Source organism: Falco naumanni, chromosome 4 (genome assembly GCF_017639655.2).
Source record: "Falco naumanni isolate bFalNau1 chromosome 4, bFalNau1.pat, whole genome shotgun sequence".
Taxonomy (NCBI): Eukaryota; Metazoa; Chordata; class Aves; order Falconiformes; family Falconidae; genus Falco; species Falco naumanni.
In genome coordinates this window covers 51735126-51759202 of record NC_054057.1, presented here as the reverse complement: position 1 = coordinate 51759202, position 24077 = coordinate 51735126, and the positions used below count along the sequence as shown (strand labels likewise).

The 24077-nt window shown below is 36.3% G+C and overlaps 1 protein-coding gene across 2 annotated transcripts in view; it reads right to left on the bottom strand.

Annotated features, from left to right (window-relative positions):
* Window positions 1-24077, bottom strand: part of ESYT2 (extended synaptotagmin 2) — an 84349-nt gene that overhangs the window by 47894 nt on the left and 12378 nt on the right. For both annotated transcript variants that reach the window (XM_040590260.1, XM_040590261.1), the window contains exons 2-4: window positions 7172-7213; window positions 6085-6219; window positions 4165-4241 (exon numbers count right to left, since the gene is read on the bottom strand). In XM_040590260.1, coding sequence (XP_040446194.1) covers window positions 4165-4241; window positions 6085-6219; window positions 7172-7213 — 254 coding nt within the window. The remainder of the gene's footprint in view (window positions 1-4164; window positions 4242-6084; window positions 6220-7171; window positions 7214-24077) is intronic.

Here is a 24077-nt window from a genome sequence, read left to right as displayed (position 1 = left end):
AAAACACAAATCTTATCAATCCCTTGAATGAACAATAGTGCTGAGACATTCTTGTAAACATCCAACACTGGAATGTATTTTCAACTATTCAAAAGATAACAATACACAGACTCATTTTGGTACAATGACCAGTTTGGGGAACTGGAAGACAGCAACATGACAAGGGTTTATGTGAAAGGAAAGCAATCACTGCTTTCCCCAGAATGAATGTAGTGTGATTGTACAGTTTAAAAATAGGAATATTTTTTTTAATACATCATTTAAAACTATGTAAGTTCTATTTTTACCTATCTAACTATATATAGAGATAGTAGATATATATATAAATATACACACACATATGTAATTGTGTAACAACATGACACAGAGAAGCAAGGTCAATTAAAACCTGTAACTCAAACCTCAATCTTGGCACTTCGTAGCATCAGAACTATTTGTGTTATGAAGACTGGGAAGCAATATGCTTGTTTGAAAATCCGTAATAACATGATGACAAACTGAAGTAAAAATAGTAACAAACTGCATTTGAGGGTAACAAGTCAACTGCTTTTAACCTTTTAATAAAGTTAAATATGGTTTTATCCCAAGATATTTGGCTGGGTCCATTAACAGTCAGTGCTACAGAATTCCACTGTAACATAACATACAACTTGAAGGCTCATTTAGTAAGTAAATTCTGTACATTCAGATCATAATATCCCAGAAATATTAATGACCCCTGTAATGTACAGAACACTAAGATAGATTACATTTTAATGGGGGCAGTCCTGTAAGAATATAACAGCAGATGTACTCAATCAGATAAAAAGCACAGTATACTGTGGATGGGGTCACTATACGACCATAAAAGATGCCCAGAAGAAAAACAAACAAACAAAAATAGGACAAACATTTCCCAGATTACAATGATCTGTGATACTGTACTCTGGGCTACCTTCATTATTTTTACAAGATATTTTGACTGCATTTTTACAATGGTCATCTGCCAGTACAATGGTAGTGATTTTTCTCCATTCAAGTATGCCACATAAAAAAAAAAATACTTCCACGAGTTTAAATCTGCAGCCTAAAATTTTCTTTTTTTGTGTGTCATGAGACTGTGAAAAACAACTCAGTTGTATGCTATTAACAAGTATTTCCTCAATCTCTCAGTCTTTTTTGGCTTTCTTTACTACAGTTCACATTTAATTTGACAGTTTATCTTGGTTTCTGTTGATCCATAACTTTAAATTTTCCTCAAGTGTTTACTACATTCATGCATTTTAGCAAATGTAAGATTTATATTTATTATCAATTTATTTAGACTATCTTAATTGGCCCAAGTAGTTAAAAGTTTTCCCTCACACATCTTTGTCAGCAAAAAGTAACTTCTAAATTGTAACATGAGTTTTGACAATTTTTTAACATAAAGTTCACAGTAAGTAAGAGAAAGGTAAAGTGTTCCCTTTGCAAACATGGTCCTGAAATTGAATCTTTAAATACACTTTCCAATGAATGCTTTGTGGATTATCTAGTCAAGCGGCTTACAAGAGTAAAGTTCCTCACTGTATCCTGAGCAATGCATAGGACCTGTTTCAAAAGGTTCTGAAAAACACTCCGAAGCAATGATCAGAATGCACTTGATACCCCTGCAGAAACAATAAAAACTAAACCAAAACACACTCCTTTTGCAATTAAAAACAAACCCTCAAAAAAACTCAAAGAAGAGATACTAAAAAAAAAACCCCAAAGCTAAAAAATAGAAAAAAGATTTATAAGAAATGCTAAAGAAGTGTTTTGGAGACACATTGGAACTACTTAAATGTACTGTAAGGAAGGTCCAAAGCCAATACATATACCCAATCACAAACAACTGACAGTAGAAAGGGCTAAAGGATGCCACACTAGTTAAACAGCAGGACAAAAGGAAATTATTACAAGAATGGATGTACTAAAAATTTGAAAATATAAATAAAATAAAATCTTTCCTTCTTTTCCCCCTGCCACCCCCCCCAGGATTTGACTTCATACAGCTATTCTTATGAATGCTTAGAGAGAGACTGTTTTCCTTCTCAAATGTGTTTAGGGAATTAAGGGTTTATAGAAAGCTCCTAACTTTGAAATTAAAAATAAATTAGATTGTTTTAATTTTAATTTAACTGGAGATTTAAATCTATAGGGGTAAATACTCCAAAGGACAGACTTTTCTCTAATACTGACCTGTTCTTGATAATCTTACAAAACTGAACTAAAATATCCTAGCAATGGACCCCTCAGGAACATAAAACAACAAAACAACAACAAAAAAATAATCACAGAGTCACACATGATACTGGAGTGCCATCTACTTAAAACTTGTAGAAATAAAAGCCTTTGAAAAAGAGCCCTTGTCCTTGACACCTTCTCATTGGGTAAGTCTTAAATATGAAATGGGACTTCTTTTGATGGTGGTTTTGTTTAAGCCTTAATTGCTAGAATCTATGACAGTCACTCTCTAGCACTCTTGTTTCCATGCTCTTCCTGCAAGCTTATGCCACTGACAGCAGGGGCAGACTGTTGGGGTAAATGGGCACCTAACTGACTCAGCACTATCATCTTTATTTAAACCACTTCAAGGAATTTATTTCAGTCTTCTAGACTGGACTCTAGCTGTTACCACTTCTCAAGTAGGTTGAAATGTAATGCATTGAGACATATGGGCCAAGATTTACTTCCAGTCTAAGTAACAGGACATTAATCCTGAAATTTTTGTGCAAATCTTCTGTCCTTTTTATGTTTATCTGTCCCAACCCAGTTCATGAAAATGAGCAGGAGTAAAAACAAAACAACAAAAAAAGAAACACTAGATTTACCCTCTCCTCCTGTGGGAGTAATCCTGCTTTAAAGAGAAGAAGTGGTCCTGTGAGACTTGGCCTCTCAAACGCCTGAAAAAACCAGCTTCTCAAAAACAAGTCTTTTACTGTGTCCATAGCGGTCAGACAAGTCTGTTTTCCTGAGGGCTTAAGTCTGAAAAGGTGAGGCTGTTCTCACAGCTGCTCTCCAAAGCAGCAACAAGGAGAAAACTGAAGGAAATTTCTCCATTAGGGCTAACAGCATCCACCCCAGTGAAACACACTTTCAAGACACAATGCTGCTGTATTTTGTCCAGCAACACCAATCCCTGGTTTGGATAGCTGTCTTTTTCCTATAGAAATAAAGTGATTTGATTTAATAAAGATTGGTCCCTGCTCACAGGTGTAGCCCCCCTGAAACCCAGGAAAGAATGCAGCAGCAGCATCTTCTCACTCTGGCACCCAGCTTTGACAAAAAAAAAAGCAGTCTTCAACATAGCTGAGATTTACATAAATAATTCAAAATTAAGAATAACCAAGTTCAAACTTTGGAAGTAACTCTGAAAAAGAGAAGTTGAGAGGCCTGATTTCCCTGGCAGTAACCAGCAGGGTAGCAGCAAGAAACACAGAAGGCTGCGGTTTGCTGGATCATCAGTGACTGACAAATCTGGCCTTTCCACAACCTACAAACAAGTGAAAGTAGTCACTGTAACACATATCAATTAAGGCCAAATACAAAACCTTTGCTGGGTTCACTGACTGCACTTTCAAAACTCTGTAACTGCAGACTGTGCAGACTTTGGCAAATGTTGGGTAGATCTATTCATAAACCTATACCAACAGGGACATAATGAAAGAGGCAAAGAAAACTGAAGCAGCAGACTGCAGTCGCTCTTGCATTATAAAAAACAAATTTAATTCGGTTACATATGACCACAAGTCCTTTGGTAGCTATCATTCTCTTTTTCTAACACTGTGTTTTTTTTTAAAAAAAATAATATTTAAGTAACCGAGAAAAATAAAAAAATCCCAAGCATCTTACTGTACCTTAAATTTTAGACTAAACTGCAAGGAAAAGTTTTAATACATGAGAAAAAAATAGTGCTTTAGGATTTAGAAAGTACTTTTTTATTAACCAACATTAATGATGCAGTCATACCGAGTCTATATGCTATTTCCCTCAGATAAATGTTATTTACAGCATGCAGTTCCTTCCTCCATTCATACACAATTGGAACTAACGACATTTGCATTAATGAAGCAATTATTCTCCTTTCAGGACAACATAATGCTGAATCAAGCAAAGCATATATTATAAGGCATGGACATCATCATAATATAGAAATAAGCTTACCTGATTTGAAGATCCAAAATGATCTGCCTTTTGTCCACATTTTCGGTGTACACTTTTACACCATTTATCCGCAGAGGCTGAAACAAAGCAGCAAGTAAAAGTTGCATCTTTCTACTGAACTATATCATATAAAACTCTTAACTTTGAAATAAAGGCGAAAATACACACATTCATGCCTGAAGTTAAGAATTTACTTAAGCATTATTAAAAGGTGTGAAGCAAGACTACCAATTTAGCTCAAAGTTAAAAATCACCTTGCTAGGATTCACTCAACCATGCTTCTGACAATTACCCTGCATTTAGGCCACTAGATTTCAAGATTTACAAAAATTTAGTATCAAGTTTTCTCTCTCCCCCATCTGTATGAATGTAAACATCTCATTTCTCTGTACTACTATATGCCTAATACCCCCAGACAACTAAAACAACAAGCTAAATTTAATTCACAAAAATTAAGTGGAATTTAGTCAGAATGGATGGAAAAGTACTCATAATCCCCCCAAGAAGTTGTTTCAACCACTCTGTGCTCTTTATCTAAACTGTTGTACTTTCCCTCTCTCTCTCTCTCCTTTCCTCTCCCTCTCACACAGAAACAACAGATATCAATCAAACACTCATCAAACACCAGATGGGAGAAGGATGACCCTACTTAGCATCACCTCCTGTGACATTTTGAGGTTTTATTTTCTGGAAAAATTGCCATACTTCTGTTTATATCTTGTAGTAATTTAAGTAAAATGGAAACCTCATTGCTGTCAGATTCCCATTGTGTGTGTGGCTGTGCACCTCACAGGATGCAACTCAATCAAGGCTGCAATACAAAGTAAGAATAGCTGTTTCTCATGTCTGAGATAACACAGTTCACCCGCAGAAGCATAAAGAGCTGTGGAAGCTAATTTAAACCCTACTTAAAATTAGTATGGCTTAAAAGGAATGCAATTCTACAGCCTGTGTATTAGGGCAGGGCAGACCCCTGTGTAAAAGGGCTTACAACTTTAAAACAAAACAAAACCAAAAAAACAATCACACAAAAGGTTCTGTAAAGTGTAATGAACTCTTATATACATGAAATAAGAGTCACAAAGAGAAAAATCATTCACCTTCATCACACCCAAAACTTAATTTCAGTTTTCCTAACATATGGAGAAGGGGGTGGGGGTGGGGTTGGGTGGTGGGGGGGGCACTGATTTTTAAATCCTTACTTTAAATCTCATTTATGACAAGCAAAAGGAACACAAAAGACAACTTTACAAAAAAACAGTTAAGCCATATCTCAACAGACAAGTTCTAGCTGATACTGGTAACAGTAATTAGTGCCAAACTTATTGCAAGCAGAGGTAACATGCTTAGCTCGGACTGGTCAAACAGGCTCTTCTGCAGCTATGAAAGAGTTATACTTTATGACCCCTTCTTTCAGGGCACCTAATAGAAGATAGACACCTATCTGCTCCTTGATACTGTGTTATGTGCAGTCCTTTGGAAAGCTGAGCCAGCAGCTTTGTCATTGGACTCCGTACATAAGGTGATTAAAAGTTCATCTGTTACAAGAAAGGTAATTGCACTTGCATCATCTGGCGAGAAAGGTATAATGGTCCCTGCTCACTTAATGTACAGCATTACATACACGGTATTAAAATCATGTTGCTATGAGCTCTCCACATGACTAGAGTTACAATACTTGGAGACTTCTCAGTTCTCAGGCAAGTTTCCAAAGCAGAGACCCCAGGAAAAACATTAAAAAAAAATAATAATGCACACTCTGCTAAAAAAGCCACACACATTTTTATTTTAATGTTACAACAGAAACCAGAATAAGGCTTACCATCAAGTGTCACGGAGAAATGTTTTTGTGTAGATTTAAACAGGCTACATGAGAATGGCAAGACAGAGGCTCTTAGAAAACCCTCACCAGACACTGACCTGATGACCAATATCAATCTTTGTAAAACTGAAGGTACTGAGGTGGTTGTTTGCTCCTCTTACTGCTGGTTCTATGGTCTCCCGGAAGAGTTTCTCAATAAATTGGCAAATAAAAGGCCACATCTGTTTTACAGTCTAAGGAAAAAATAAATAAATAATCAATCTACTTGGAACACAACTTCGCACACAACTAAAACCCATTCTTTAAGGCATATGTAAGATTTTTTTGTACAAAACTTTAAACCTACAAGTTTTCTATACATTTCATTACAGACATAAGAAGGACTGGCTCCCCTTTTTACATACAGGAAAGCTTTCTGGAATTCTCAGTTTGTGTGTTTTACACATTTGCATAGATTTGAAGCACTGGAGGAGGACAAAAACAGTATCAAGAATTTTCTTTTATCCCACAAATGCCCATGCATTCAGCACTGATGCTGAATGTTGGGGACAAGGGTGAAGAGGGTTAAGTTTATTTGCATGTAAAGAGAGGAATAAGAAAAAATGGCTCAAAGGCATTTCTTAAATACATACATAAAGTTTACAAAAGTAAAAATTACAGTATTTTACTGTCATATCTGAAAATTCTATATTCTATTTATTTTTTTCTCACTATTCTCTAATTAACTCATGTTCTTCTATGCTCTTTGAATACAAGATATTTTAAAAAATCCCAGGCTACTTAGATCTATACCTTAGATTATCACACATACAAATCAAAACTGCAAAACTGATTTATTTTTAGATTGTAGGTCAGGAACCTACAGTAACTGCAAAGTATCCCAGACAAGCAGAACATAAAAGACTGTGTTTAGAGCTGCTATGACTTCCACACAATTACAGCTGTCCTTATTTTAATGTCACTTCAAGTCATTCTTCAAAACTCACAATTTCAAGACCATGAAAACAGATTTAATCTTTCTCATGACTAAATGGATCAACAACTAGAAGTTCAAGTGTATAAAGTGCAAAGAAAGTTGAAACTCCTCTGATCTCAGATTCCTGCCTCACCATTTTTTCTTTTTTTCACCTCAGATCACCCTCCCCTCCCTTCACATTTAGGAGCAATGTTAATCACTACTCTTACCTTGTTCAGCCATTCTGCCCTCTCTGTGTCTGGAAAGTGAACCTAAAAATAACCAAACAAAAAACCCAAACAAAAAAATTAACAGAAATACAAAATGCTTTTTACTTAATCATGTCCAGTCATTACTAAACCAGGAAAGCTTAAGGATTGCCCTACAAGCAATGCATATAGTGAACAACATACCAAGCAGTTAACATTCTTGACAAGAATATTAGAATTCAAGCAGGTAAAATATGAAATCATTTCTAAATTACATAAATACATAAATCCAAGCATACATTTAATAGATTTAATAGTGGCACCTGAAATAAAGTATTGCGTTAACACCATAAAAAAAAAAAAGCATAGCTGACACAGCTAATGTCAACTGAATTTAACTCTTGTGTTTCTGGGGCTTTTAACACGACACACATGACTGCCAGAGTCCTGACTGTACTTTTACTTCCTTTCATTCACGTCAGAACTTCTGCAATATCAACAAATCATGGCTAGAAATATTTAATCAATGAAGCTGAACTCAGGAATATGGATTTAACTTCTGACAAAAGTCCTTAACATTTTTAGCGATTCCTTTTCTCAGGCAACTGCAGAAATCAATGAGACAGAAGTTTAATGGTATATACATGGTATGGGAAGTACCTATCACAGCAGGAAAACACCAATTAAACGCTGGAAGAACAGATGCAGTTTTCCAGACACAGAAGGAGAACACAGTTAGTAGCTTTACATCTTACACACACAAAAAGATAAAAACCTGAAGCACTGCAGCAGAAGCAGAGTTAAACATTTCTTTAGAAACTAACAGCTTCTACAACAAGATGCAGATCACACTTCTGAAACACAAAGAGCTTTGGAACACACTAAAAAACTGTGACCTACATATACTGACTTTCATGAAGCAATGTCTCAACTGAGTTGCTAAGTCTTAATCTCTTCATAGCATAACAGATTGTACCACTGGTTTTAACAACAGTGCCCACTGGTTATTTTTATTCTACACATATCCTAAATGTGAAAAGTCAGTTAAATATGTACTTTAAAACTTTACTTTCAACAAGTTGGATTTGAAAGCAAACTCCACTAATGATTTCTTTATTTATTTTTTATTAAAGTTATGCATTAACAATCAGCACTAATATATCGTTGAATATGCTCAAGTTAGATTCAGAGAAGTCCTTAATAATTTCATTTAAGCATCCATGTTTTAGCTATGCTGGAGGATTGGCCCCTACAGCAAAATCTGTATTGTTAGTTATTTCTCTGGTCTATTTCTTCCTCAATATTCCTGGGTTCAAAACTAAAGTAAACTACACATTTTTACAGATTCTTAAAGAATTAAAAACACTGCCATCTTCCACTGTCAAGAGAGGCTTTTAGAAGCCTTTTTAAAATACTTTAAAAATATATATCACACATCTATCAAACCCATTACAAGTGGCACAAAAATGACCAGTATCTGCTTGACTGTAATAAAAACATTCAATGGCATTTATTTTACTTTGTGAGTTCAAACAATAGAATTATTAATAATAGATGGAGCAGGTTTTGAACCGTATTATATTTTATTTATTTATAACTAATTTCCTAGAAAATTATGGTGGGTAGAATGTCTGAGGTCTGTATTTAGAGGGTTGGGTGAGTGGTTTCTTTCTTTCTTAGAAACAAAAATAATTTTTTTTTTTTTGCATTTGCAATACAGGCAATTACTGTATGCTATGAATTTACATAGCTGAACAGAGCTTACACTCAATTTTTGCCTTGCAGGGTTCTCAAGTTGCTTCCACTGGTAAAAAGTTAAAGAAACAAAAAGAACGAACACTATCATTAACCCTTATTATAATAAGGACTATTTTAAACTTTCTCATAAAATACTTGACTTCTGAATCTGCAGGCGGACCATGTGCCAATTTTCAATAATTAATTATCTCTTAAGCATGATGTTGGATCAACATGAATATTGTCATTTGCTTAGGAGAGTGGTCAGTGATGTTCACAGGGTGGGAACTCAAGAGCTGTTCCACACAAGGAAGAATATGAACTACAGCTATTGTAACGAATGGCAACAAAATACATTGAAAAGAAACAACAAATTAAATACATAGATGAGGAAAGGAAAAGAAAATTCATGGAAATACCAAAAGAAAACCTGTCTGCTGCAAGTCATGCAAGATGTAGCAGTTATGTTCATAATTGATTTTTAGTCTTTTGTATAAGTATGCAGTTGACATCAACGGGATAGCCACACCAGACTGAGAAAGACTTTCCATTCTAAATACAGCCTCAGTCAAGATGAAATTCATCTTCCTCCACTGCATGATCCGACTTCCCAGACCCAGGGTATAAACTCCCCAAGGCACAGGCCACATTCCCTACACTATGCACATGCCTGACATTCAATACGTTTCCCAAATAAAACAGGTAGCATGTCTCTTGTACCCATTTAGCACCCAAATTATGTACCCATTCGTCCCAAATTATGCAGAATCACTTGAGATAGGCTGGGCAATTTGCAAGAGGTTACCATAGACTAATATCTACTCATATACACTAATTTATTGATTTTTAGTTTTATCTACTATACAGTCTTTATTAAGACCTTGCCTAACAGGACATGGTTCTTAATTTTCCCACAGATTTAATAATCACTTGTCCTTCAGTGTGCCACACCTACCATTACCTGAGTTAGTACTAGAGCAACTCCTTAGTTATATCAGCCTAGTTTACTTCTACAGCTGCACACATTAATAGGCAAAAAAATAATACAATTAATTACATATTGCATGCCTGTTCCTCATCCCTTTTCCATCCTTGCTTTTCCACCCCGTCCACTTGTAACATTCCATTGCATTCAGCATCTATTCTGATACCTCTAACAGAGAGAACACAACCTTCCATCTTCAAGACTCTGAAATTTTTAATACAGTTAATCTTGAATCAAAAGTTGAGCTTTATTTAAACTTCAGATGCTCCACAACCAGACAGGCTGAAAACAAGACATAAACATGTATCAATCTACTAATTCCATACATTTTTAGCCTGCTGCATGAGACTGCGATATTAATGGCAAAACCGTATTTTGCTTTAAGAATTCTTGATATCAAACACAGTCTTACACAAAGACAACTGGGGAAAGCCTGAAGGATGGAAGCTGGTACTCTAAATCAGTCAGGACAGACATAAGAGCACTGAGGCAACTGCACAAACATTTTATGGCCAGAAACAGAAGTTGAAATCAGACTAACCGATGAGTAGTATCTGTTAATTCCTGTACAAAATGTATTAGACAAGTATGACAGAAAAAGACAAAGAGTCAAGACTTCAGCAAAGACAGTGAAAGACTAAAGCATTTTCCACTTTGCTTCTGTTATTAAATTGCTCATGCAGGTTTGGCAAGTACTGTCTCATTTTGACTGCTTGGTGTAGTTATTTATTATTCAAAGGAAAGTACAACTAAAGAGAACTACTACAAGAAATACCCTAACAAACATGTTCAACACCAAAAACATTATAATATTACATGTTTCAGGAATACTCTAGTATTAAACATTACATTGCAAAATACTTGGAAGTACTCAAAAGATGCATTTATGCACATTAAAAATACATGATTTAGCTTTCTCACACAACTGCTTGTGCTCAGCCCTAAACAGCTCTCACGTTTACTTTCTATTTCTGGTGTGCTCATATCCTGCGCTGTCAAAACCTCAATTCAGAACATATGTTTTGTAATGATCAATAAGATACCCAAAAGAACCCAAGGAATGCAGTTCCTTGTTCTGTCCTGGAAGACAATAAAAAAAACCAGAAAAAAAGAAAAAGAAAAACAAAAAGGAAAAAAAGAGAAAGCCACTAACAAGCTCCTATTTCTGTAGTAACAGCAGAATGTTTCTTACCCAGAATGATTTTATTATTCAACTTCTCTATATACTCTCTTCATATTGGCTACATTAAGTCAGTTCTCTGCCCAGATGATTATCTGCATCTTTCTAAGGACAAGGCTAGACAAAATGTAATAATCCTTAAACTCAAACCCCAGGAACTAAGGATTGGTGGGAAATTTTGAAAAGTCAAACAGTAATCAGCAAATGATAGCAAAGGATTTTCAAAGTGTAAGTAATAATAATAAAATTGCTGCCTTAAATATAATTTTTTGTTCACACAAGGGAGGTTTTACATATATACAAAATGTCACTAAAAGCAAGTATTGACAAGAAAATCAGAAAGAATGAAGTTACAACACCCTTCTGGAAATAACAGTGAATTGCTTTCATCACAAGTTATAGGTGTTAATAATCTACTATAAAATATAAATTGCAGTTGTTATTCACTGATCCCCTCACTTTAAAACACTTATCTTTGTAGCCTTCTCCACCCTTAAAGCTATTTATCAGTCAGCCCTTGTTATATTTAACTTCTATTTAATGATTATGATTAATACATAGGTCCTAATCATCATTTACATGAACTGAAACATCAAAAATGGCACCTATATTCAAAGTACACAACTACTGCTATTGACCAGAGTACTCCATGAAGTGAAAACTTTTTTTGCTGCAAACTAATCACTTTCTCATTAGTTGTGTATTACAGTAAAGGAAGCAATAAAAGCAGTTAGCTTAAAAAAACCAACCACCCTCACCACCACCACCACTACGTATGGGCTTTTTTTCCCCATCTATCCCCCTCCAAGGATTAAAGGTAAGAATTCAATTTCAGACTACATTAAAAATAATGTGTTACAATAGTTATGTTTAACATACTTGAGTCAGCATTACTTAGCTTATGTCTAGTCTCTTCCATTTGCAGTTTACTTGTTGCTCTAGATAGAAATCTTACACTATATCAGTAACTTCTTGATTAATTTTAAGGTCACACAATATAACTAAGTTTCTTGGTGTAGTTACAATATAATTAAGCACTCTTGGAGAAGAGTTTTCCAATTATTTCCCAAATATCTCGTATTGGATATTGATCCCTTCTGCTTACTTTGGAAAGCTAGTTACATACAAAATTCACCTCTCTACCAAAAGCATATTTGCCTATCTTAAATGTAAAAATATAAAAGGGTAGTGCAATTAGTCTCCATAGTCTCATCAGTGGAGAGTGACAGCATCCCATAGAAGGAATTCAGAACAGAAGCCCAACTTAGGTGCTTTAAATCACCTTCTGTGATTTAGCACAATGCATAAGCAGTTATTTAACTACTAAACCTAAAGCTAGGTGGTGTGGCAAAAAAAAACCCCACTCTAAACTCACTGCACTTGTAACTCAAAAAGGCCAGAGAAATTTAGTAGAAGAATTAAGGAGGAATCCTAGCATGACTAAAGAGTGTTGTACAGTGATATTCAAGCTATTCACTTCAGTATTTTCCAGTCAGTAAAGCAGGCTGGCCTAACAACATATTAAGTAAAACAGAGGCAAGCAGGGCTCATGGCTTGATCCCATGTATTCCAGCCAACAATGCCTTCTCCCTGGAGAAACAAGGGGCAGCAGTAGGTCAAGTATTTGTTCCTTTCCACAAAGGAATCGGCGCACTCTTCTGCTACTCAACACAACCTGAAGAGGCTTAACCTCAAACACAGACTGGGGGAACAACTGTTCCTAACAGGAAGGAAAGGGGATGGAAGGGAAAGCAAAGCAGCCAGGCTGTCTTCTGTTACTCCAATAATCTACCCCCAGGGTTATCCTAGCAATCTTCCCAACTACCAACCCCATAAATACCGTAGCTCCCATATCTTCTGGATTACAAGGGAAAACACAGTACATATCTACCGTTGCAGAACTGCAGGGTTCAGTATTCCTGAAAGAGAACATTACATTGTTAATGAGGGTTCCTCAAAAATGCTGCAATTAACCACATGCCCTTGTCACTAAATTAGCAAAGAACTGCTATTTCCATTATTCTTTGGTAATCTGATTCTGTTTCTGTTTAGCACACTTTGGCATGCATGTTGTGTTTGCAGTCTTAAATATATTTAAATGATTTGCACAGCAAAATTTGTATTCAGTATTACAAATGCTGTATGTTTTCAGTATGGGGATTAAGCAAGCACTCTTGAAACAGTTTCACTGAGAATCATCAGGGGCGTGTTACGTATGTAATGTCTTTCAACAGAAACATCTGGAAGATCCAGAAGCAAGGCTGAATACAGATAATCACTTTTGTCAAACACACTATGAAAGCCCACAAAGGACCCACGTAAATCAGTATGATTAACCTAAAATTAAAAGCTATATAAAATAAGCTATACAGGCTTTGATAATAAATGCCCATAAACACATAAAAATAGATAAATAAATAAATCAAACATTAGAAAATTAAGGCCAGGGCAAAGAACAAAACAAAACAAACCCTAAACCCATACACATACACACACACACAGAGTAAGATACAGAGAGAAAGGAGGTGGGGAAGGGCCCTAGAGCTATTGCCATAGCTCTCCCATCACTATATAACCTGAAAGTAAAACGGAAATATTGGAAAAAGTGGAAATATATCTAAGTGGAAGAAGCAGCTGTAATGCCAAGCAAGGTTAAGGACTGTATGTATTTATAAACTGGAACATAAGCCACTTGGACAACACACTGGAAAACAAAATAAACCTTTTAAAAAAAAAAAGTAATTACATGCCCTTTGAGTCAGATTTGCACCTATGAGACAAGAGTGGTATTAGAAACACATACTTGGTATCCCACCAAATGTTCCTAAAAACATTCCACCAGCACAAACACTGTCATCCCACGTGAACCGCCATTATCAGTTCAGCAAGTCCTAAGAGCTGCCACAACAAATTATAGACAGCTATTCGGCACACGTTTTCCAATGTGATCTCTATGTATTTTCTACTGCCCCACAAGCTATGTGCTTCAGTCACTGTGAGCATCAAGGTGAAAAATAATTCTTTCAACAACACAGCAATTAAACACAAAACAAGTTGGCACTTGTAGCAAGTCTGAAACAAATGGCTTTTCAACACCTCTGGGTTTCAATACGAACACAGGAAAGCATCTATAATAAAATTAATATACCTCAAGTAATAAAACTGAGATTCTTTATATGACACAAAGTTTTATTTCATTGCAGCCTTCTGTTACCTCTGTTCCTCTCTTCTTCTTAAAGGTCTAAAGAAAGGCCTAATATACTGACCAGTTCAAACTTCAAATAAACAGTAGCTCACATACTCAGGATACTTCAGCATTCTGGTATGCCCTAAAGGCCACAGACAATATATCTGGAAGACAGGAAAATGACTAGCAGCACATAGGCTGTTTTTGTAAAGTCAGGCTAAACTAGCATAAATTAGGTCTTCATAAAATGCTGCAAATGGTAGCAGCACTGTAAAAAGAGCCACAACTATCCATAGACACACTGTTGAACTCGACTAAAGCCCAAACTACACAAGAAGGATCTCACATCCACCCTTTCTGCTGTGCCAGAATTAAAACATAGAACTAAATTCAAAATATTTAATACTTCTTTAATACTTCATTTTACCAATGATCATAAATGTCTTTATGCTTCTCATTTAAATAATACAAAGATATATATATTATAAAAAGACTTCAAAAGTTGTCCCTCTGTTTTCCGTCTCATTACAGTGAATTCTGTAACAGCATTTGGAAAATTAACAATCCTCCAGTTTTTGCTAGCAGCCTAGCAAAAAACCTCATCAGCTTCAAGTTTTGACAGCTGTCTGCTCAGAATCCATCCCTCTGCAACCCTGCAATACCACCAGAACATTCTCACCTGGACACACACCCCCAACTTCAAAGGCAAGCAATGTCTTCGGCAATGCAAAACACGTTTATTTGCAACAGAAAAGCCCTGGCTAAAGAGGCTTCAGAGCTCTGCGACTGAAAGGGCAGCCCAGAAGCGAGTCATGCAATTCAGAACTGAAGGATCCCGAGACCTTACAAAGCACAACACTTTCATTTTCTCCATGCATGCCTTTCACTTCAACATCTATTAAATAGGCTTCACTCATAATGGCAGCGAGGCTTGTCAAGACTACATTCCTTTTCAGCAATTTGACTCACCAGTACAAAAACTAAATAAAAATTTGCCTAAGTGCTGCTATTTTTGCAGAGATAGAGCAAGCATGCCGCAATACAAAGTTACCCAGAAACCTCCTACTTAGCTGCAGCTTGCCGTAATAAAATCCTCCGGGATACACATTATAAGCAGCTGCTCTGGAAGAATGACAGAACAGTAGTCTGCTAGTAAAGGAATGGGGAAATCCTGCTTCTAGCTTGACATTCAGCCTTTGCAACCCCAAGTCGAGGAAAGCTGTTCAGCCTCGAAATTAAACACTGAGCATCATTAACTTCCAGAAGCATCCTGGCTTAATCATCTGAGGCACCACATAAAACGAAAATTCCTTGCTTTAACACTAGGGATTACACAATTTCCTGCCAAACATCTGGAAATACAGTGGCAAGGATTTCTGTCATATCTGGATGCAGAATCCACCCTAATTTAGCCCCACTGTGTCTGCTGGAGGGAACCACATAGCTTTCCTTTGCTCATCTGTTGCTTCTTTCTAAACACAAAACTTTTAGCCTTCAGTCCCCTACCACAGCTTCATCTTCTAGTGCAGCCTAAAATTATCTTCAAGTACTAGTATACTAGTACTAAATACCGTAATTCAGGCTTCTATCTAGAGATAAAGTCAACTCTAACCAAACAGCTTCATTTTCACTGCAGTGTAAGAAGATCTTGTAATTTTTCCTGAATCACTCTGTTCACACTTCCACTTTCCTGCTGGAAAAGTATTGTAAATTTTCAGTGATCATTTTGGACTGGGACAGGACCATTAAAAAAAAAAAAAAAAATATATATATAGAAGGTATACGGGGCCTTAAGTTGCAGGAACCTTTTAATGGTTTCCACTTTCTGAAGGATCCACATGAAGAACCTCTGACATAAGTTTGACATCCTGACACATAAAGAGACATCTTTTTCACACCTAGCAAGTATTTTTCCTCTAGAATATAATGAAGGTCTCTGGATCATTTCTAAAAGAATACCTTTGCTTCCCAGGGTGGGAGATTTCCAGCAAGTAACTTGAGCAATGTGGTACAGCATGTCAATTTTGGCAGGAAGCGTTCCCAAGACTCAAAACAAGTTATTGCAAACAACCAACAGAGACTTTAGAACCTAATTTAATTAGATAAAAGGATTAATCTTGCCTTAATCTTTCTCTACAAGAAAAAAAAAATCATGATAGATGCATAGGCTGAGGAAATGAAGTTATGTTTCTCACAATTTGATAGCTAGGCTTTTCATTTTAATTTTGACAACCTCTTTAATAATAAAATAACCTATGTATTTCCTATAAAGGGATTTAAATTTAAAAGCACTCATGAAATCACTGATATACTAGCAATGCAAGGACTAAAACCACGATTATGTTCAGCATGCAGGTCCACCAAGACCTAACAAGTCACCTATATGAACATGTTCCCAACATCCGACTAGTGTCTGCTGCCTGGCAGACCTGGCAAAAGCCAGTCCTTCAACTACACCACTGAAGTTCATATCCATCATTCAGAACCCATCAAAAAAAAACACTCACTGAAAGACAGCAATCTTCAAGTTTACAGGGAGTGGAAGACTCCTAACAAAAATACTTCAAGGCACTCTTCATCTAATGGTTTCCCATTCTCCTCAATTGTCAGCTGGAACTGGAACAGAAGTGATATTGAGAGCTTCTTAAAGCAAGGCAACATAAGAACTTAGGCTTAACATTTGGATAGGTTACTACCCACATTTACATGGTGATTTCATCTACACAACATCCTTATTCAGAAGACCAGAATTCATTATCAACTGTTATGACAGCAGGATGCCCTTTTCCAATCTCACCTTCAGTGGGTATGCACATCAATAACAATTACATTTTAAATGCTGATGTCCAATGAAAGGCAAGGACAAGTAGAGTGAAAAAAAAAATAATCAAAAACTGAATAGTGTAACACTCTACACAAGCAAAATATCAAGATCTGGATTTATGCTGATTACAGTCTTGCTGTCACACCAGGTTTTAGACATGGTGTAACCAAAGTTTAAATGACTGCCCATATTAGCACATCTCCAAATTCCCACAAGCATTGTAATCATTACTGATATCAGAGAATCAGATTGTAAATGTTTAAACTGCTGAAAGACATAGCATGAACCACAGCTGCATGGACTCACTGAATTTTAACACTTGAAAAAAATCCCATACAGTACTACTTTTTGACATGTTATCAACTTTACCCTTTTATTCTCCAATCCAAGCTGGTATTCAAGCTAAAATACAGTATCAGAGCATGCAAACTCAAGCTGGGTTAATCTGCATCCTAAGTCGTCAAACAAGTCTGTAGAATATGCTCATTAGTTAGCTCTTATATGCTTATTATTTAGTTCTGCACAAAAAGAAAATATATGCACACTGATGTTTCAACTGAATCTGACTCTCAACAACAGCAAAAGTGTGTAACTTCTACAAACTGCACTGCATCCAGTACCATCCAGCCAGAGTTTATTCTTAATATTAAAACATTTTTTAAACTCAATCAGAAATCATTGAGTTTAAAATTTTAAAATCCCCGTCTATCATTTCTAGCTGAAACACTGGAAATTTATTATATAAAATCCAGAGACTATAAAGGGTATAGACAGACTGGCAGTTTTGGTGAACCTGTAAATATTCAGCAATATACTCTCTCTGAAACTATAAAACTCTGCTAAGAAAGTAACAGAATGCAGAACATCCTAATGATGTGAAACCAAAAAGAGTGGTAATGTTTAATTTGGGTCTCAGTTAACATAGTGACAAGGAATGGTGGGGAGGAAAGCCCTAGTTCACCTGATAGCATCAGATATCTGATGACAAACAGTGTATATGTGTAACCCTTCCTGGTTCTTCCATTCAAGCATTTAACCAGATTCCTACACCAGTTTCTTATACAAAGCTCAGTATTTCTAATAATCATGTGCACACTAAAATTTCTAGTATTTATAACATTTATTCTCTATTTTCTCTAAAACAATTTCATCCCCCCGGACAGACTGTACTTCAGCATAGAATACAGTACGGTGTTATTAGAAAATGACATGCAAAATATATCACATATTTCATCAGCAACACATAATATAGGAACTTCTGCACTAGGCAAGATCAAAGGTCCAACTAACACAGCAACCAGAAGCGATGTCTAAGGAAAAAGAAAAAACAAAGTAGTACTATGGAGTTATCCTTCCCTGAATATCCTCTCAGCTTCTGCAAAGGCTGGCTCTAACCCCTTAGCAGCTGTTGTTATCCTCCATCACTCTTTCTAACTCAAAAATGCTCAGCCCCCTGCAAAAAACCAAACAAACCAAAATCAAACCAAAACAAACAAAAAAACCAGTTCCATTTTACAAATTCCCTTGTATCAGATAAGTTTACTTAAGGCAAAGTTGATGCTCTAGATTTTTAGGGCAGCCCTTATCCTCATGCACAACTATCCTGAAAATGCAAGACAAATGAAATACATAACTGGAAAACACTCTGACCACTGAACTCCAATCCCTGTGACTGCAGGCATCGTTATCCTATTTCTGTTTATAAACTCCACCTTAAAACCATGCAGTTTCCTACCATTCCTCAGTGCAGCCCAGGAAGGGCAGCTCTAGTGTGTTTTTGGTAGGCTGGGTTGCTAAGGAAAGACACTGAAGCACTCCCTGCTAAACCACATTTCTAAACTTGGGTATGCTACATCATATGTTTGAGTTATAAGGTGGAACCAAAACCCAGACAGACTCCCAACTAAATTAATTATTATACTCATCCTTAAATACCAGTCTTACTATTTTGACTCTACATGTCATCAACAAAGGATACTTTAATGGAAAAAGTCTTCACCAAATGACAGAACATAATGTTCAACATAAATAATAATAAAAAAAATATCAAATCCTCAACCAGTAGTATCACTTGGTTTTGAAGTAGAAAAGGTATTTTCATTATATATCGAAAAGATTTTACAAGCATGTTTTCAACCTGCGCCCAGAGCTTGTAATTCCTGTATAATTGTCAATCTGGTTTGGTAGCTTATTTTTCAGCTGGAACATCTGTCCAATGACTGAGCTTAGGACCTCTTATCCAAGAAGCTATTTTAGAAAAAGCAGAGGAAGCATACTTATATCAAACCTACAGAAGGAACGGATACTACTGTAACTGTATCCTCTGAGGAAACCATGCATGCTTATGCTACTGGATTGACACGTTTGTACAGTGTAACATCCAGCAAGGCACTGATCTTCTATAAGCCCAATACTTTCTGTCAGCCAGCCAGTCACCAACAGAAAAATCTTCTGTGATAGTCAGAAGCAGTAGCTTTTCACATACAAATGCAGAGTTATAATTTTTCATTCTGGAATTCGAAAAGTGGGTAAAATCCTGGTCCAAGTAAAGTCAGCTCCCAAACTCCTATGACTTCAGTAGGCTCAGAGGAATAATCCTTAAGCAAGTGGGTACAACATACACAATTTTGCTCTGGAACATGGATACAGTGCCTAATACAAATACAACATTAAAAACCGATTGATATCCCAGCACTGAGACTTAACATTGACACTGATGAACTCAATTTTTATTAAAAATATTAAAATTTGAAGTAAACAGAATTTCACCCTTACAGAAGCTGCTGTTCTAAACTACACACAGAACAAGTAGGAAGACACACTGTGCTTGCAGCATCTCTCTCGAACTGCACAATAATCTTCATCAGAAAGTGAATCTATACCAAAATACACCATCTACAGAACTACAAGATTTACAATCATCCACAAACACATGAATACTGCCTGGCAGGCACCTCCAAGTTTGCAACATTAAGTCCACACTTAGCAAAAAGTAAGATGAAGCCCCTCAAGTGCAACTGAAGCAAATGAGTAAATTACTACCAATGGGCCTGCAGTACCTTTTCTCTAACTTACTACTACGTTCTGTACATTTTAGTTAAAAAACACCTGGATATTTGACAGTCCTGCTGATCCTCTCACTCGTGTACACAACAACATTTGTTCAGACACTTGTCCTTCCATGCAAGTATCTACAAATCAGCAAAGCAAAGAGGAAGTAGGAAATCGGGAGTTTAAAACCAACATTTAGAGTTGTTTGCTTTAAATTGGCGACCAGGTTTCAAGAAGATGACATCTTTTAAGATACCAGTAGTAAATACAAAAATACAAGTGACTAAATGGAAATAAAAAGCCCAGTTATCAGCTTGCAATGCTCCCCTTCACCCTACCAAAATTCCTGCAGGTCCTGGTTCCAGGAAACAACCCCTGAGATTCCAGCTTCATGCAGACAGAGACACTTTCTCTCATGTTACGACCGCAAACCATCAGTGATTCCATTGATCACTTTCTAAGCTAAACTATGTTTTAAAGCAATACTGGAAACTAAAGCATCTGCGTTCCTCTTTTTTGGGAAGTTTAATGTTTGGTGATGGCCATATGCATCTTAAATTAATTTCTCTGCCTTTAATGTAAATTCACTTATTTGCATATCTTCAGAGAGGAGTTCCTGTATTTTTTTGAAAGAATATACACCAGGTTTTACACAAACAGCTAGAAAACCAGCTCTTCAGTGGAACCATAAACTGTAGGGAAAACTGCTATCAAGTATATCTAAAGATTTTCAGTAATACCGTCAATTTACTTCTAGTAGCATGCCCAAGCGTACATAGTTGCTGACGGAAGGACAATTTATTTCTATTTACACAGCCATTACTTACACTCAACAAGTGCCTGCACGAAGATATTTACCCCCAATTGAAACTAGCCCTTGTATAAAGGCAGTTACTGCCCTTCAAACAAATGATGGATAGCAAGTAGCTGAGTGATTAAGATTCAGTATTTTCTTGGACACAGAGGGGGCATGTTCCTCCAGTTCCTCCTCCTCCAGCATTAGACTGCTGGAATTGTTGAGTGTTTGATAGACAGGATGGAGAGGCAGCAAGAGTGAAGAAAGAAAAGCTGGATAACACTTTTGCTTCTATAAATGTAGCAAGAGTTGTCACCTCTCCTCTCTTATTACTGATTACCATCAATGTTGAAGATAACCCAAGTAGCATTCAGGGATGTCTTGAATATTATTTACACCAAACTCAACCATTACAAACAAGTTATGTTTTTCCACTTCCCAACGTAGCAGTAAAAACAGCCATCATAAATCAGTGTTACTTTAATTAATGACAAGTAGTAAGTCACTTTATAAACATACTGCCTACAATTGAATCCTAACATAAGGCACACAATAGAGTCTTAAAAGACCAAGTTGCTTGTAACTGACATGTAAGCCCACCATTTCTGCATTTTAATCCACACCTACTGTCCCACTCTGGATATTGCACAATGTATAGCTGGAACAGAGACAATCAGATCATACCCACTAGATCCTGGTTGCAGTTAATAACAACAAGAAGACTCTTTTTGCATGTCAACAATGGTTTTTACCTATATATGGCCTCACTGCAATTTCAAAAGTTTCCAATTTTAAAGGTTCAAATATTGATGATCAGTAGGCAATTGCTGAATTATTCTTCTTTAATTTTTAAACTTCTATCTATTACATGTCCAAGAATAATGTAGTCACTCTACACCTGCTTTATTGTTAGTAGAGAGAAATAAGGGCCTCTGGAGAGATACATCTGACATCTTGAAATATTTCTTCTATGGCCAGATACAGTCCTCTGGAGATGCCCATATTTGATCATAAAGAAAATCTCCAATGAATTTGGACTTCTATGTCTCTATTTAGTTCAGCAAATTCTAGCTCTAAATGGAAAACAAACATCTTGTGCCTGAAACCAATCTGCTATGAGTGAGAAGAAATTTCTGTCAATTATAAGACTACTGCCTGAACTGTGAATAGTCAATCACCTCGTTGCTCAGTTCCCTAAAATCCAGCTTCAATAAATTTTGCCCAAGGCAATGCCAGAATAACTATGCCACTTTTTTTGATTGCTCCTAAGCAGAACCTTCCTTGGTTTTCACTTCTCCTGAAGGAAAGGTTAATGTCTGTGCACATGCAGGGAGTACCATACGCAGCCAAGTCACTGTTAGCCCCTAAACTCTCAGCAGATTTTACAGCAAATGCTGCTGCACGGTGCTAATAATTGTTTTAGAAGTTCTACAATAGAATATTTACTACATGTATTAATTAAAATCTAACAGCTATGGCCCCCTTATTCCTTGCTAAATTTAGCATGTAAAAAGTAGCAATGAAGTTATGACCTCATTACTCTATGTTCCTATAATACAGAGAAAAGGGATCTCCTGCAAAAAATTCAGCTCATTCCTTCCCACTGACTAAAGACAGATGGCAGAGACATCTCTGAAATGAGGTGCCCAAGCTGAGTAGGATGTATCTACATTTCAGTTTGCTACAGCAAACTTCATTGTGTGTGCTAATTGGCAATAGATTTTTTTATGGCTTTTACTGTTGTGTTGTTTTAGGCCTGAATCCCAGCCCAGTACAACTACCAGATATTTTCAGCAGTCTAAGATTTGTACACAGCTTTTAATCACATGTAACAGCTTTCTTGCAAAAAATGTCACTTGAGTTTAGAAGAATGCAGTGATGACAGTTAAAGCAAAATCAAACTCCTTGAGTAAAATGCCACAGTTATTTTCAGAGATCTGCATAAATAGCAGTTAATCTGCAACTGCATCATTCCAGCTGAAGAAAGTACTTTCAAGAATTTGATAAAGGCTTTTCCATGTACAACTAGCCTCTAAAGAAAAGAAAAAACAGAAGACTTATTTCTTTCCAACATCAAAGGGATGTTAAAATCAAATCCACCACTCTTGTTGCCATCTATGATTTGCTGCATCTGATACCGTCCTGACTGCTCCATGTATTTGAAAAATTTTTAAGACATCAAATAGTCAGCAGGTTTAACATTCATCTACATCTACAACACTTTTAAAATTAAATAAACTGAACACTTTTGTTTTAACTAAACAGTTGAAGATCTGTTTGCCTATGGAAATGTCTGCAATCAAAAAGTAACTTGTAAACTATGTTGGAAAAAATTAGAACATTCTTTGAGATATGGATTTCAATGGCTCATTCTCAATGTTCTCTTTTCTCCTCAGGAGATCATATAGTTACTTTCTGTTAAAATAGTGACATCTCAAATCCCACGTCATTGCCTAATCTGAGCTGCTCCAAATCAGAGGCTTTCTTCCACTTAGTGGGAGTTCGCAATGTAACAGCTTTACTTATACATTGTGTTCTGCACTACAGTATGGCAGACAGAATGTTATTTCCATGTGCCTGGCAATGCAAACAATCACAGCAGCAGAAAGCAGAGCTGGAGTTCATCACTCTGATGGTTGAAAGAAAAAACTAGAACAAATGAAAACCCACAGAACAAGTGGGGTTGATAAAAAGAAAAACCATTTCCCCAAGCACTGCAAGTCTCAAGCAAGAAAGTAAATGACCTTGTAAGTTCTTACAGGTTACATCTAAACTAGAAGCTTATGTGTTTCATGGGAATTAAGAATCAGAACTTTACAGTAGAAGAAATTCCAAAGTGATTTGTCAGAGCTTAAAACCCATTAATTTTAGGAACCCTGATGAACTTATCTTCTCTCCCTGGCAAGTGGATGCATTTCTATTACTTTTCAATAGAATGAAACTTAAATGATACTCTACAGTATTTCAGCTTGCACCCCAAGGACACAAATGTGAATCAACATTATTACAGCCAAGCATAAATGCTTTGAAACAACTGGAATAAAAGCTACAATCACTTTTACCCCTTTAGCAGAGTTGCACATCAAGCACAAACACCTCAACTTCTTACCCAAAAGAAGTTTTACAAAATATCTACCAAATACTCCACACCCCAAATACCAAACTCA